This window comes from Pseudophryne corroboree, chromosome 1 (genome assembly GCF_028390025.1).
Source record: "Pseudophryne corroboree isolate aPseCor3 chromosome 1, aPseCor3.hap2, whole genome shotgun sequence".
NCBI lineage: Eukaryota > Metazoa > Chordata > Amphibia > Anura > Myobatrachidae > Pseudophryne > Pseudophryne corroboree.
The window spans coordinates 717,981,369-717,997,068 of NC_086444.1; the positions used below are offsets into that span (position 1 = coordinate 717,981,369).

At 49.2% G+C, this 15,700-nt stretch overlaps 1 protein-coding gene across 3 annotated transcripts in view; it reads right to left on the reverse strand.

Moving 5' to 3' along the window:
* FZR1 (fizzy and cell division cycle 20 related 1) overlaps positions 1 to 15,700 on the reverse strand; it is a 366,770-nt gene that overhangs the window by 143,022 nt on the left and 208,048 nt on the right. For all 3 annotated transcript variants that reach the window (XM_063915431.1, XM_063915413.1, XM_063915422.1), the window contains 3 exons: positions 1,114 to 1,241; positions 866 to 948; positions 599 to 782 (listed from right to left, as the gene is read on the reverse strand). In XM_063915431.1, the coding sequence (XP_063771501.1) occupies positions 599 to 782; positions 866 to 948; positions 1,114 to 1,241 (395 nt within the window). The remainder of the gene's footprint in view (positions 1 to 598; positions 783 to 865; positions 949 to 1,113; positions 1,242 to 15,700) is intronic.

Here is a 15,700-nt window from a genome sequence, read left to right on the forward strand (position 1 = left end):
CAGTCCCCCTTTTTACACACATTACGGTAGCAGACCCCCTTTTTACACACATTACGGCAGCAGTCCCCCTTTTTACACACATTACGACAGCAGTCCCCCTTTTTACATTGGCCCATGCTCCCATCCTTGGAATTCTAACCCAGCCCATTATGTAAATAGCCTTTCTAATGAAAGATTTTCAGCAAAGTCTTTCGCCTCCTAAAAATCTCTTGCTCTTTGGGAAAATAGCTCAGTGTGTATGCACTACTTTGGGTGAAAGATATATCTTTCAGAGATGTTGTCAAAGTCTTTTGAAATTAAAATCTACTAGTGTGTATGGGCCTTTAAGGCCCATACACACTGGGCGATTTTGAGCTGAAAGCAACTCACTTTTGGTGTTTTGAGCGGCTTTCAGCTCAAAACTGCCCAATGTTTATGTTCTGGCGATGAGCGCTGATGTGCTCTCCCGTTTCATTGCCGGCGTCCGGCGTTAATCTGCTGCTATGGAAAGCCGTTCACCCCTGCTGACATCACTGGGCAGGGTGGAAAAGAGCCCAGTGTGTATGCACCTTTAGTGTGACTTTGAGCAAGACATGCAAAACTATTTATTCCAACTAACCTGGCTGGTACATGCACTCCACAGGTACACACAGGTACCCAATCCGACACTCAGAACATTGAGAGACGACCAGTCCACTAAATTCAGGTAAAAGTCATCTTGCAGCTCTGGAGCATCAAGTACTTTGAAAGGGATTTTGGAAATCTTACGTGTGGGCTTTCGTGGAGACCGCAATAGCTTCTGACTGATTGTGAAAGGTGGGAAAGAAACGTTAAATCATGGCATCGATTTGTTGAAATTCCTGTAAGAATAGTAAAAATTCCTCACCTTTTATTACTGACAGGTGATAAAGAATATGGAGACACTTCATTTCCATCATCAGGGCTTGATCGCTTGGAACTTAAGGAATACTATTTAAAAATAAAATAGATGGCAACACCATACTGCAATAGGTTTCACAAATATTGCCATTATTACATTACAGTTCTAATATATATTAGAAGTTTCATGGTTATAAACAGATATGCAATGTCCATGAAAGTTGTTCTAGTATACATAATACAAAAGTGTGTTACCGTAAAGAGAGACTTTTTTTCTGGTGTAGATGGTTGAAGGCGGCGATCCTCGGTTTGTGGGTCCTGTACTTTTTCGATTCCAGCACCTAATAGTTCGTTCTTAAGCAAAGCGGAATATGCCAAGCCATCTAAAAAATATAAATTTAAACAAGAAGATGGGTTTCCAACACCGACTGCAGCATGTGGAGAAATTTACAGCCATAACAAACCCCCCCCCCAAAAAAACAAAAACGAGATTTATGGTAAGAACTTACCGTTGTTAAATCTCTTTCTACGAGGTACACTGGGCTTCACAAGGAATAACATCGGGGTATAGAGTAGGATCTTGATCCGAGGCACCAACAGGCTCAAAGCTTTGACTGTTCCCAAGATGCACAGCGACGCCTCCTCTATAACTCCGCCACTGTGCACATGAGCTCAGTTTCGTTAACCAGCCCAATGCAGTAGCAGGTGCCAGAGACGACAATCGCTCGTAGCCAATTACACCACACACTCACCACAGGAGAGGGTGTCAGCGGCTATGCCATACCAACCCAAAGAAGCTAAGTGCGTATGGGTGGGCACCTTGTCCAGCCCAGTGTACCTCGCAGTAAGTTCTTACCATAAATCTCGTTTTCTGCTGCGGGGTACACTGGGCTCCACAAGGAATAACATCGGGGATGTACTAAAACAGTTCCTTACGGGAGGGGACGCACTGTAGTGGGCACAAGAACCCGGCGTCCAAAGGAAGCATCCTGGGAAGCGGAAGTATCGAAGGCATAGAACCTAATGAACGTGTTCCCAGAGGACCACGTAGCCGCCTTGCACAATTGCTCAAGGGTCGCACCACGGTGGGCCGCCCAAGAAGGTCCAACCGACCGAGTAGAATGGGCTTTGATGGTAGCAGGAACCGGACGACCAGCCTGTATATATGCGTGTGCAATCACCATTCTAATCCATCTAGCCAGAGTCTGCCTGGAAGCAGGCCAGCCACGTTTGTGAAAACCAAACAGCATCAAAAGAGAATCAGATTTCCTAATGGACGACGTTCTCTTCACATAGATACGGAGAGCCCGTACCACATTAAAATACCGCTCTTTGGTAGACAACAAGAGAATTAAAGACCGGAACCACAATCTCCTGGTTAAGGTGGAAGGAAGACACCACCTTGGGTAAATAACCTGCCCGCGTTCTAAGAACCGCTCGGTCACGGTGAAAAATCAAATGGGGAGACATACAGGATAAGGTACCCAGGTCCGAGACTTTTCTAGCTGAAGCAATGGCCAGCAAAAACAGTACCTTAAGGGAAAGCCACTTAAGGTCAGCAGAGGCAAGAGGTTCAAACGGAGACTCTTGCAAGGCCTCCAAAACCACAGACAGATTCCAAGGGGCCACAGGTGGCACATAAGGAGGCTGAATCCGCAACACGCAATCTGAGTGAGAGGCACGAAATGGAGGTCACACAGCAGCTATATCCACACACAGAGTCACAGTTTGTACAATGCAGAAATTTATGACATGCAATAAAACTGCACTGGACTAGCAATACAGAGTAGTACTATGTATAGCTATACACTGAATATAACAATGCACAGTAAAGACTGGATGTATATCACAGGGTACTTGTACTAAATAACCCTGACTAAATGCACTTTCTTAACTAACTGTCAGTAGACATGTAGAATACCTTATAGGCCCTACACACTGGCCGATTTTCTGAAAGATATGAACGATCTCGTTCATAAATGAACGAGAACTCGTTCATATCTTTCAGTGTGGAGACTCCAGCGATAAACGATGCGCGTCCCCGCGCTCGTTCATCGCTGGTCTCCCGTCGGCTGTGCATGCAGGCCAATATGGACGATCTCGTCCATATTTGCCTGCACTTCAATGCAGCCGCGTGACGGGGGGAGTGAAGAAACTTCACTCCCCCCGTCACTGCCCCCCCGCCGCCGGGTCGCTCGTCGGCCGTATCGGCCGTCGGGCACCTCGGCGGCGCATCGTGATATGTGTAGGGCCCATAAGTGTCCTGTAAAATGCACAGCGCTGACAGGGAGGCGGCTTTACAGAAGAGGATTTGCCCAAACAGTCCCAGGATGAGCTCTGCTTGCTATAATGGCGCCCAAACGCTGATAGAGAGTGAGGGAGAGAGAGAGATGCAGCTCCAGGGTGGGAACAATTACTCTAAATGGCGCCCTGGGGCTGGGGGAGGGGCTACAGGTCAAAGCCTTATCCCCCTGCTGGACTTCACCACCGGGTACTGGGGGCTTAGTAAAACGGTTTTATAAGAGAAAACCGACCTGTGCCCATGCCCTGGTGGTCTAGTGGGGTCCCTGCACTACCACAGTGTCCACGGCCGCGCGGGATCGCGATTAACAGCGGGTCCTGTTGAGGGGACCCCGTACCTCCTCCCTTTAGTGCGGCCACGCGATCCGGGAGAGCAGCGGTCGTGTGTGTGACAAACAATGAAGAAAACCAGAGCCTCCGCTGTAGGTACCCGGCAACCAGGGCGCGGGAGAGTACAGCGCAGCTGGGGGAGGTGATGGAGCTGCAGCAGGAGATGTCTGACTGACATCTAACACAGTCAGTGTCTCTGCTGCAGCCCTTGAAGTCTTCAAAATACTTTAAAAGCTTCTTTCAGGGCTGCAGGGGCAGCCCCCCTGTTAAGTGCCTGCTTACTGCATGACACTAACTACAAAACTGAGCTCCTGTGCACGGAGGCAGGGTTATAGAGGAGGCGGCGCTAGGCATTCTGGGAACAGTCAAAGCTTTGAGCCTGTTGGTGCCTCGGATCAAAATCCCACTCTACACCCCAATGTCATTCCCTGTGGATCCCAGTGTACCCCGCAGCGAAAATGACAATATAATTACTTTCCTGTCTGTCAGCCCGGTACCTATTCTAACCTCACCCCTTTATATCCCAGCAACCTCTACTAAATGCTGGTTCACGGACCAAACGGACCTGGCTGCTGACGCCATGCTTTGCAGAGGACCGCTGATGTACACAGCATCGCCTGTGCCCTGGACACCAGATCGCTACACTGGAAGGGCAAGTATACACGAATTGCTACTTAGCCAAGCTATATATCGTATCGAACGAATGGCGATATGAAGTGAAAAGTAACAATTACTTTACATCAAACTTCATAAATTGGACTTCTAAGAGAAAAATGTAATGTGAAAACATCTTAAGGTTTTCAAACATCTAAGAAAGAATGAACAGACATTGTAAACATGGAGCTGTGATAGGAAAATAAAAAAAAAGTGGGAACACACATCAAGGAGGGGAGAGAAATGCACCAAGAAAGGTAACGGGAAATTCAACGAAAACATCAGTGGTGAACTTGAGATACAAAAGGTGTGTTCTAAACCAGCACAATAAATCACAATAAAAGGGAATACGACCGGTTATAAAGGTAAAGCATGTATTTGTTTGAAATATAGCCAAAGATAAGCAGGCCAGAATTCAACTACTTGTGAGGAGTGAGAATCGGCAAGGGGAATCTGTGACCATATCACCCCATGTTGTCTATGTCCACTGCATCACCCCAAGGGAGAGCATCAGCCTAACTTTCCTTATTCAAATAGGCCACAGAGTCTCTGTCTGTGTTAAAATCCTTAAAGAAAAATAGGATTTTAATACCTACCGGTAAATCCTTTTGTCTTAGTCCGTAGAGGATGCGGGGGTCACATCAAGAACCATAGAAGAAGCAAAGAAGACTTCAGTGACAGCTTCTGAGGTACCGCACAGAGATCGCGCTGAGCGCCATGCTCCCACACACAGTAGCACTACAGGGTGCAGGGCGCGGGGGAAGTGCGCCCAGGGCAGCATATAAACCTCTATATGAGCACTCCGCCTCAGACATGCCGACACACGTGTATTCACCACTCAGACACACTGGGCATAAAGGGGACAGACCCACCTAAAGTCTGTCAGAGAGACACAGAGGGAGTTTGCCAGCTCACAACCCAGCGCTTCACCAACGGTTCTGAAAGCACTAAATAATGCCCCAGACCTGCAGCACTTTTATAATCAACATATATTGCACCAAATTTACTGTGCCTCCACCCCCCCCCCGTTTTTCACCCTGATACTTATGCAGCAGTGAGAGGAAGGACCAGCGTCTCTGCAGCCTGTGTAGAGAAAATGGCGCTGGGCTGTGTGAGCTGTGAGGGCTAAGCTCCGCCCCCGTAATGGCACGCTTCAGTCCCGCTATTTTATAAAAACTTTTATACTGGCGGGGGTTAGGACAGTGCTCTGGCACTATGTCCCTTGTTGCCAGTGTCATATAGAGGTTTAAATGCTGCCCAGGGCGCGCGCGTGCCCGCACACTGTAGTGTCACTGTGTGTGGGAGCATGGCGCTCAGCGCGATCGCTGTGCGGTACCTCAGAAGCCGTCACTGAAATCTTCTTTGCTTCTTCTATGGTTCTTGATGTGACCCCAGCATCCTCTAGTACATATGAGAAATAGGATTTTGGCTACCTACCGGTAAATCCTTCTCTCGTAGTCCATAGAGGATGCTGGGGTCAACATTAGTACCATGGGGTATACACAGGTCCACCAGGAGGCAATGTTACTTTAAGAGTTTAAGAGAATGTGGGCTGGCTCCTCCCTCTATGCCCCTCCTACCAGACTCAGTCTAGGAAACTGTGCCCAAGGAGACGACATACTTCGAGAGAAGGACTTAACACAGATAGTGGTGAGATTCATACCAGATCACACATTCAAGGCACGTCAAGTCAACTAGCTTGAACTATTCAGCAACGGCTGAAACATTACTTACCAAGTAACAATGCAGTACTCCACTAAACGAAGTGGTACTGAACCAAATAACAGCAGGAAAACTAAGCGCTGGGTGGGCGCCCAGCATCCTCTACGGACTACGAGAAAAGGATTTACCAGTAGGTAACCAAAATCCTATTTTCTCTTACGTCCTAGAGGATGCTGGGGTCCACATTAGTACCATGGGGATGTACCAAAGCTCCCAGAACGGGAGGGAGAGCGCGGAGGTTAATGCAGAACTGATTGACTGAAACTCAGATCAGAGGCCAAAGTATCGAACGTATAGAACTTTGCAAACATGTTCGACCCCGACCAAGTTGCCGCTCGGCAAAGTTGTACTGCAGCCACCCAGGAAGACCCCACCTTACGAGTAGAGTAGGCCTTAACAGATTTTGGACACGGCAATCCTGCCGTAGAACAAGCGTACTGGATCATATAGGACAGAGAGTCCGACTTTCTGTGACGAGAAGTTCTCTTCACATATATCTTCAGAGGCCTTACAACATCCAAGGACTTTGATGTAATTGAGGAGTCAGTAGCCACTGGCACCACAATAGGATGGTTGATATGAAATGCCGACAACCTTCGGAAGAAACTGCTGACGTGTCCGGAGCTCAGCTCTATCTTCATGGAAGATCAAGTAAGGGCTTTTACAGGATAAATCCCCCAGCTCGGACACACGTCTAGCAGAAGCTAAGGCCAACAACGTGACCGCCTTCCATGTAAGAAATTTGACCTCTACCTCCTGTAGAGGATCAAACCAATCCGACTGGAGGAACTGCAACACCACGTTAAAGTCCCAAGGCACCATAGGCGGTACAAAGGGAGGTTGGACATGCAGAACTCCCTTTAAAAAGGTCTGAACCTCAGGGAGGACAGCCGATTGTTTCTAAAAGAAAATGGATAGGGCGCTCAACTTCCATGCCGTCAAACGTAGCCGCGATAGGCGAACGGCCCCTGCTGCAGCAGGTCCTCCCGAAGAGGAAGAGGCCTCTGCTCTTCTTGCAGTAGATTCAGAAGGTCCACATACCAAGCCCTTCTTGGCCAGTCTGGAGCAATGAGGATCGCTTGAACCCTTGTTCTCCTTATGAGCTTTAGGATTCCTGGGATGAGTGGGAGTGGTGGAAACGCGTACACTGACCGGAACACCCACGGAGACACCAGGGCATCCACTGCCACTGCCTGTGGGACCCTCGACCTGGAACAATAACGCTGAAGCTTCTTGTTGGAGACAAGAGGCCATCATGTCTATTTGGGGTAATCCCCAAAGATCTGTTATTTTTTTGAACACCTCTGGATGGAGACCCCACTCTCCTGGATGGATATCGTGTCTGCTAAGGTAGTCTGCTTCCTAGTTTTCTACTCCAGGAATGAAGATGGCTGACAGTGCTAACGCGTGCTTTTCTGTCCAGAGGAGTATTCTTGTCACCTCTGACACTGCCGCTCTGCTCTTTGTTCCACCTTGCCGGTTTATGTAAACCACTGTGTTGCCCGACTGCACTTGAATGGCCCGATTTCTTAGAAGAGGGGCCACCTGAAGAAGACCGTGTTAGACAGCTCTCAGTTACAGGATGTTGATGGGCAGGCCGGCTTTCAGGCTTGACTACCGTCCTTGGAAGGTTACTCCCTGAGTAACTGCTCCCCAGCCCCGAAGGCTCGCATCCGTGGTTAGAAGGACCCAGCCCTGAATCCTGAACCTGCGGCCCTCTAGAAGGTGAGGCAATTGGAGCCACCAGAGGAGTGAAATCCTGGCCTTTGGCGACAGACGAATTCTCTGGTGCATGTGGAGGTGAGATCCCGACCACTTGTCCAGGAGATCCAGTTGGAAGGTCCGAGAGCGGAACCTCCCGTACTGGAGAGCCTCGTAAGAGGCCACCATCTTTCCCAATAAGCGAATGCATTAATGAACAGACACCCGGGGTGGCTTCAGGACATCCCGAACCATAGCTTGTATCACCAACGCCTTTTCCTGCGGAAGAAACACCCTCTGCACATACGTATCCAGTATCATTCCCAGAAATGACAACCTCTGGGTTGGTTCCAAATGTGACTTTGGAAGGTTCAGAATTCAACCGTGACTCTGGAGCAGTTGTGTTGCGAGAACAATGGACTGCAGTAGCTTCTCCTTGGACGATGCCCTTATCAGCAGATCGTCCAGATATGGAATGATGTTCACACCCTGCTTGCGGAGGAGAATCATCATTTCCGCCATCACCTTGGTAAACACCCTCGGTGCTGTGGAGAGGCCGAATGGCAGGGCCTGGAACTGGAAATGACAGTCCAGCAATGCGAAACGGAGATAAGCCTGCTGCGGCAGCCAGATCGGAATGTGGAGGTACGCATCCTTGATATCCAGTGAAACCAGGAAATCCCCCCCTCTTCCATATCACCGCCCTGAGAGACTCCATTTTGAACTTGAACTCCTTTAGAAAGGGGTTCAATGATTTTAGGTTCAGAATGGGACTGCCCGAACCATCTGGTTTCGGTACCACAAAAAGGTCCGAATAGTAACCTTTGTTCAGCATGTGAGGTACTGGCACAATGACCTGTGCTTCCACCAGCTTTTGGACAGCATCTTTTAGTACCGTGCTGTCCTCCAACAGAGTTGGTAAGCCTGACTTGAAAAAGCGATGAGGAGAGAGACTTTGAAATTCCAGCCTGTATCCCTGAGACACTACCTACCACCCAGGGATCCAGGCTGGACGATACCCAGACATGACTGAAGTGTCGGAGTCTCGCTCCCACTGGCCCCACCACCGGGGTGTGCAGTCCACCGTCATGCGGAGGACTTTGGCGTACCCAAAACAGGCTTTTGCTCCTGGGAACCTGCAGCGGCAGGTTTCTTGGACTTAACCCGACCTCCCCTAAAGAAAGTATTGGATGTTCTGGCCTTTCTAGGCATATTAGGCCAAAAGGACTGCGTTGCAGATGTAGAGAAAGATTTCTTCGGAGCAGGTGCTGCTGAGGGAAGAAACAGAGACTTACCCGCTGTAGCAGTGGATATTCACGCGTCGAGATTCCCCAAAGAGAGCCTGACCTGTATAGGGTAGGGACTCCACACTTCTTATGGATTCCGCGTCGGCCGAACACTGGCGCAGCCACAGTCCCCGACTGAGCTGAAACAGACATGAAAGATATTCCTGCAGCCACGGAACCCAGGTCTTTCATGGATTCTACCATAAAACCTGCATAATCATGTATGTTGCGTAAATACAAAGCAACGTCATCCCTATCCATCGTATCCAAATCCTCAAGTAAGGTAGCCAACCATTTTACTATTGCCTTTGCAATCCATGCAGTCGCAATAGTGGGACGTAATATAGCCCCAGAAGCAGTATACATTGATTTAAGCGTGTTATCAATTTTCCTATCAGCCGGCTCCTTTAAGGCGGTAGATCCTGGAACAGGCAAAACTACCTTCTTTGAGAGTCTGGACACAGACGTGTCAACAAATCGGCGGGTTTTCCCATTTTTTCCTATCCTCCCCACAGGGAAAGGAAAAGCCACCGGGACCCTTTTAGGGAACTGAAATTTTTTCTCAGGGTTTTCCCATGCTTTCTCAAATGTAGCATTCAATTCCTTTGACGCAGGGAAGGTTAGCGAGGCTTTTTTTTATTTTCAGTGAAAAAGCCTCCTCAATCTGCTCAGGTGTGGTATCATTAACATTTAACACATCCCTGATAGCCTCGATCAACAATTGCACCCCCTTTGCAAGAGATGCGGACCCCCGCAACACATCCCCATCACCATCTGTAGTGTCAGAATCAGTGTCCGTGTCGTCTTGTGTGACATGCAAAGCGCACGTTTGTGGGGGTATATAGCGGGGCGTCCTGAGGCACCAGAATCGGGCCATACTGCCATAGAGCTCTGTAACACTTGGGTTGCAGATTCATTTCTTACAACCCTGTCCAAGATTTGATAGAGGAAAACCACTCAGGTTCCCTTGCTGGTATCTGTGCTAAACCAGTGCTATCCTGAATACATGGAATGGGATCATCCTGGGAGGATAAATCCTCTGCAACATATGACACAGTGTCCCTGGACATAGCTAAAGGAGACCACCAAACATTCCACACACACACACACACACACACACACACACACAGGTGGGGGCAGACAGAGTCGTCGTCCCCCCCCCCCACAAGAATGGCAAGAGACACAGAGTTTGCAGCCAACCCACACACAGCGCTTTTAGTAAAGGGAGACCCCTTGTCAGCACTGACTGTGCACCTTAATAGGCTACACAGTCGTTTTACAGCCTCCCCTCCCTTCTACAACCCCCTGGTACCGTGTACAGATAGCTGGAGTTGCTGTGGAGGGACCTGTTCTTCCTCTCAGCGCTGTGCAGACAGGAAAATGGCTCTGGAACGCTGCTGGGTCCGCTCTGAGGAGAAGCTCCAACCCCTTAATGGCGCTGTCTTCCCGCTCTTCCTAGGATTATACTGGCCTGAGGTAAAATGTGCTGGCTGAGATCCGCAGACCCCGACAGACTTCTGGACCAGTGTAGAGGTAAGCGCTGGCCCAGGGCGCCCCACACAGCTCCGCACCATGTGCCTCTGAGCCTTCCCAAGAGCGCAATTAATACTGCGCTCCCTCCCCGTTGCCGCCATCTTCACACCAGCCCCCTGCTTGTTAGGGGGGGGCGGTGTCTGGCTCACCACTCTTCAGCTCTGTAAGGGGTTGGTGGCATGCTGCTGGGGCGTGCGGTCCCCTGTGGCGAAGAACGATCCGACCCCTCTGGAGCTCAGTATCCAGTCAGCGGAGACAGTGGCTCAGACCCCGCAGGGCGGACACTGCTCCCCCCTTAGCCCCTCTCTGCAGGCAGGCTGTTGCCAACAGCCTCTTGTAAAAAAAAATAGGATTTTAATACCTACCGGTAAATCCTTTTCTCCTAGTCCGTAGAGGATGCTGGGGACTCCAAAAGGACCATGGGATATAGACGGGATCCGCAGGAGACATGGGCACACTATAAGACTTTGAATGGGTGTGAACTGGCTCCTCCCTCTATGCCCCTCCTCCAGACCTCAGTTATAGGAACTGTGCCCAGGGAGACGGACATTTCGAGGAAAAGTATTTTTGTTAAACTAAGGGTGAGACACATACCAGCTCACATCACAACACACCGTACAACTGGATTAGCAGGAATACCAGATAACAGTATGAACGAAAAAATAAGAATTTACTTACCGATAATTCTATTTCTCATAGTCCGTAGTGGATGCTGGGGACTCCGTAAGGACCATGGGGAATAGCGGCTCCGCAGGAGACTGGGCACATCTAAAGAAAGCTTTAGGACTATCTGGTGTGCACTGGCTCCTCCCCCTATGACCCTCCTCCAAGCCTCAGTTAGGATACTGTGCCCGGACGAGCGTACACAATAAGGAAGGATTTTGAATCCCGGGTAAGACTCATACCAGCCACACCAATCACACCGTACAACTTGTGATCTGAACCCAGTTAACAGCATGATAACAGAGGAGCCTCTAAAAAAGATGGCTCACTACAGCAATAACCCGATTTTTTGGTAACAATAACTATGTACCAGTATTGCAGACAATCCGCACTTGGGATGGGCGCCCAGCATCCACTACGGACTATGAGAAATAGAATTATTGGTAAGTAAATTCTTATTTTCTCTAACGTCCTAAGTGGATGCTGGGGACTCCGTAAGGACCATGGGGATTATACCAAAGCTCCCAAACGGGCGGGAGAGTGCGGATGACTCTGCAGCACCAAATGAGAGAACTCCAGGTCCTCCTCAGCCAGGATATCAATTTTGTAGAATTTTACAAACGTATTTGCTCCTGACCAAGTAGCTGCTCGGCAAAGTTGTAAAGCCGAGACCCCTCGGGCAGCCGCCCAAGATGAGCCCACCTTCCTTGTGGAGTGGGCATTTACAGATTTTTGGCTGTGGCAGGCCTGCCACAGAATGTGCAAGCTGAATTGTACTACAAATCCAACGAGCAATAGTCTGCTTAGAAGCAGGAGCACCCAGCTTGTTGGGTGCATACAGGATAAACAGCGAGTCAGATTTCCTGACTCCAGCCGTCCTGGAAACATATATTTTCAGGGCCCTGACAACGTCTAGCAACTTGGAGTCCTCCAAGTCCCTAGTAGCCGCAGGCACCACAAATAGGTTGGTTCAGGTGAAACGCTGAAAACACCTTAGGGAGAAACTTAGGACGAGTCCTCAATTCCGCCCTGTCCGAATGGAAAATCAGATAAGGGCTTTTTTTAGGATAAAGCCGCCAATTCTGACACGCGCCTGGCCCAGGCCAGGGCCAACAGCATGACCACTTTCCATGTGAGATATTTTAAACTCCACAGATTTAAGTGGTTCAAACCAATGGGACTTTTGGAATCCAAAACTACATTGAGATCCCAAAGTGCCACTGGAGGCACAAAAGGAGGCTGTATATGCAGTACCCCTTTTACAAACGTCTGAACTTCAGGGACTGAAGCTAGTTCTTTTTGGAAGAAAATTGACAGGGCTGAAATTTGAACCTTAATGGACCCTAATTTCAGGCCCATAGACACTCCTGTTTGCAGGAAATGTAGGAATCGACCCAGTTGAATTTCCTCCGTCGGGCCTTACTGGCCTCGCACCACGCAACATATTTTCGCCAATTGCGGTGATAATGTTTTTGCGGTTACATCCTTCCTGGCTTTGATCAGGATAGGGATGACTTCATCCGGAATGCCTTTTTTCCTTCAGGATCCGGCGTTCAACCGCCATGCCGTCAAACGCAGCAGCGGTAAGTCTTGGAACAGACAGGGTCCTTGCTGGAGCAGGTCCCTTCTTAGAGGTAGAGGCCACGGATCCTCCGTGAGCATCTCTTGAAGTTCCGGTTACCAAGTCCTTCTTGGCCAATCCGGAGCCACGAATATAGTGCTTACTCCTCTCCATCTTATCAATCTCAGTACCTTGGGTATGAGAGGCAGAGGAGGGAACACATACCCTGACTGGTACACCCACGGTGTTACCAGAGCGTCTACAGCTATTGCCTGAGGGTCCCTGGACCTGGCGCAATACCTGTCGAGTTTTTCCCAACGGTTTATAATCATGTGGAAGACTTCTGGGTGAAGTCCCCACTCTCCCGGGTGGAGGTCGTGCTGAGGAAGTCTGCTTCCCAGTTGTCCAGTCCCGGAATGAATACTGCCGACAGTGCTATCACATGATTTTCCGCCCAGCGAAGAATCCTTGCAGCTTCTGCCATTGCCCTCCTGCTTCTTGTGCCACCCTGTCTGTTTACGTGGGTCAGTGGCGCACCCAGGGGGGGTTTCCGAGTACCCAGAAACCCCCCTCCACTAAAAAAAAAAAAAAAAAAATTTTTTTTTTTTTTTTTTTTTTTTTTTTTTTTATAGCTGCATGAGTATTATTAATGACTGTCTAGCGTCCTCTGCAGCCTGCTGTCTTCCTGGTGGCACTTGCAAGTGCAATAAAAGTTTACTTTATTTTAATTATAGTACATATATATCCATGTGCCTACATATATACACATGTATATACATACATACATACATATAAACACACACACACACACATATATATGATATATATATATATATACACATGTGTATATATATGTGTACTGTATGTGTGTGTGTGTATATATATATATGTATGCATGTTTAATATGCTATGTATATGTGTATATGGGTTCACTACAATCTCCCGGCGGCCGGCCTCCCGGCGACCAGCATACCGGCGTCGGGAGGCCGGCCGCCGGCTTACCAACAGTGTGGCGAGCGCAAATGAGCCCCTTGCGGGCTCGCTGCGCTCGCCACGCTATGCGCGCCACACTATTCTGTTCTCCCTCCAGGGGGGTCGTGGACCCCCACGAGGGAGAATAAGTGTCGGTATGCCGGCGGTCAGGCTGCCGGCGCCGGTATGCTGGTCGCTGGAAGCCCGACCGCCGGCATACTGAAGACCACCCGTGTATATGTATGTGTGTGTGTATGTGTATATATATATATATATATATATATATATATATATATATATGTGTGTAGATATATATATATATATATATATGTAGATATATACACACACACACAGACACACTAGTTTTACCGACCCAGCATATACTGGGTCACCTCAGTCCCCACCCCCGTGATTGGCTCCGCCCAGTTCTGGAAACCCCCCCATGCAAATCCTGCGTTTGCCACTGTGGGTGACTGCCGTGATGTTGTCCGACTGGATCAACACCGGCTGACCTTGAAGCAGAGGTCTTGCTAAGCTTAGAGCATTGTAAATGTCCCTTAGCTTCAGGATATTTATGTGAAGTGATGTCTCCAGGCTTGACCCTAAGCCCTGGATATTCCTTCCCTGTGTGACTGCTCCCCAGCCTCGCAGGCTGGCATCCGTGGTCACCAGGACCCAGTCCTGAATGCCGAATCTGCGGCCCTCTAGAAGATGAGCACTCTGCAACCACCACAGGAGGGACACCCTTGTCCTTGGTGACAGGGTTATCCGCTGATGCATCTGAAGATGCGACCCGGACCATTTGTCCAGCAGGTCCCACTGGAATGTTCTTGCGTGGAATCTGCCGAATGGGATTGCTTCGTAGGAAGCCACCATTTTACCCAGAACCCTTGTGCATTGATGCACTGAGACTTGGCTCGGTTTTAGGAGGTTCCTGACTAGCTCGGATAACTCCCTGGCTTTCTCCTCCGGGAGAAACACCTTTTTCTGGACTGTGTCCAGGATCATCCCTAGGAACAGAAGACAAGTCGTCGGAACCAGCTGCGATTTTGGAATATTGAGAATCCAATCGTGCTGCCGCAACACTACCTGAGATAGTGCTACACCGACCTCCAACTGTTCCCTGGATCTTACCCTTATCAGGGAATTGTCCAAGTAAGGGATAACTAAAATTCCCTTCCTTCGAAGGAATATCATCATTTCGGCCATTACCTTGGTAAAGACCCGGGGTGCCGTGGACCATCCATACGGCAGCGTCTGAACTGATAGTGACAGTTCTGTACCATAAACCTGAGGTACCCTTGGTGAGAAGGGTAAATTTTGACATGAAGGTAAGCATCCTTGATGTCCCGAGACATCATGTAGTCCCCTTCTTCCAGGTTCGCAATCACTGCTCTGAGTGACTCAATCTTGAATTTGAACCTCTGTACGTAAGTGTTCAAAGATTTTAGATTTAGAATCGGTCTCACCGAGCCGTCCGGCTTCGGTACTACCACAGTGTGGAATAATACCCCGTTCCCTGTTGCAGGAGGGGTATCTTGATTATCACCTGCTGGGAATACAGCTTGTGAATGGCTTCCAAAACTGTCTCCCTGTCAGAAGGAGACATCGGTAAAGCCGACTTTAGGAAACGGCGAGGGGGAGACGTCTCGAATTCTAATTTGTACCCCTGAGATATCACCTGAAGGATCCAGGGGTCTACTTGCGAGTGAGCCCACTGCGCGCTGAAATTCATTGAGACGGGCCCCCCACCGTGCCTGATTCTGCTTGTAAAGCCCCAGCGTATACTGAGGGCTTGGCAGAGGCGGGAGAGGGTTTCTGTTCCTGGGAACTGGCTGATTTCTGCAGCCTTTTTCCTCTCCCTCTGTCACGGGGCAGAAAAGAGGAACCTTTTGCCCGCTTGTCCACGAAAAGACTGCGCCTGATAATACGGCGTCTTCTCATGTTGAGGCGCGACCTGGGGTACAAACGTGGATTTCCCAGCTGTTGCCGTGGCCACCAGGTCTAAAAGACCGACCCCAAATAACTCCTCCCCTTAATAAAGCAATACTTCCAAATGCCATTTGGAATACGCATCACCTGACCACTGACGTGTCCATAACCCTCTACTGGTAGAAAT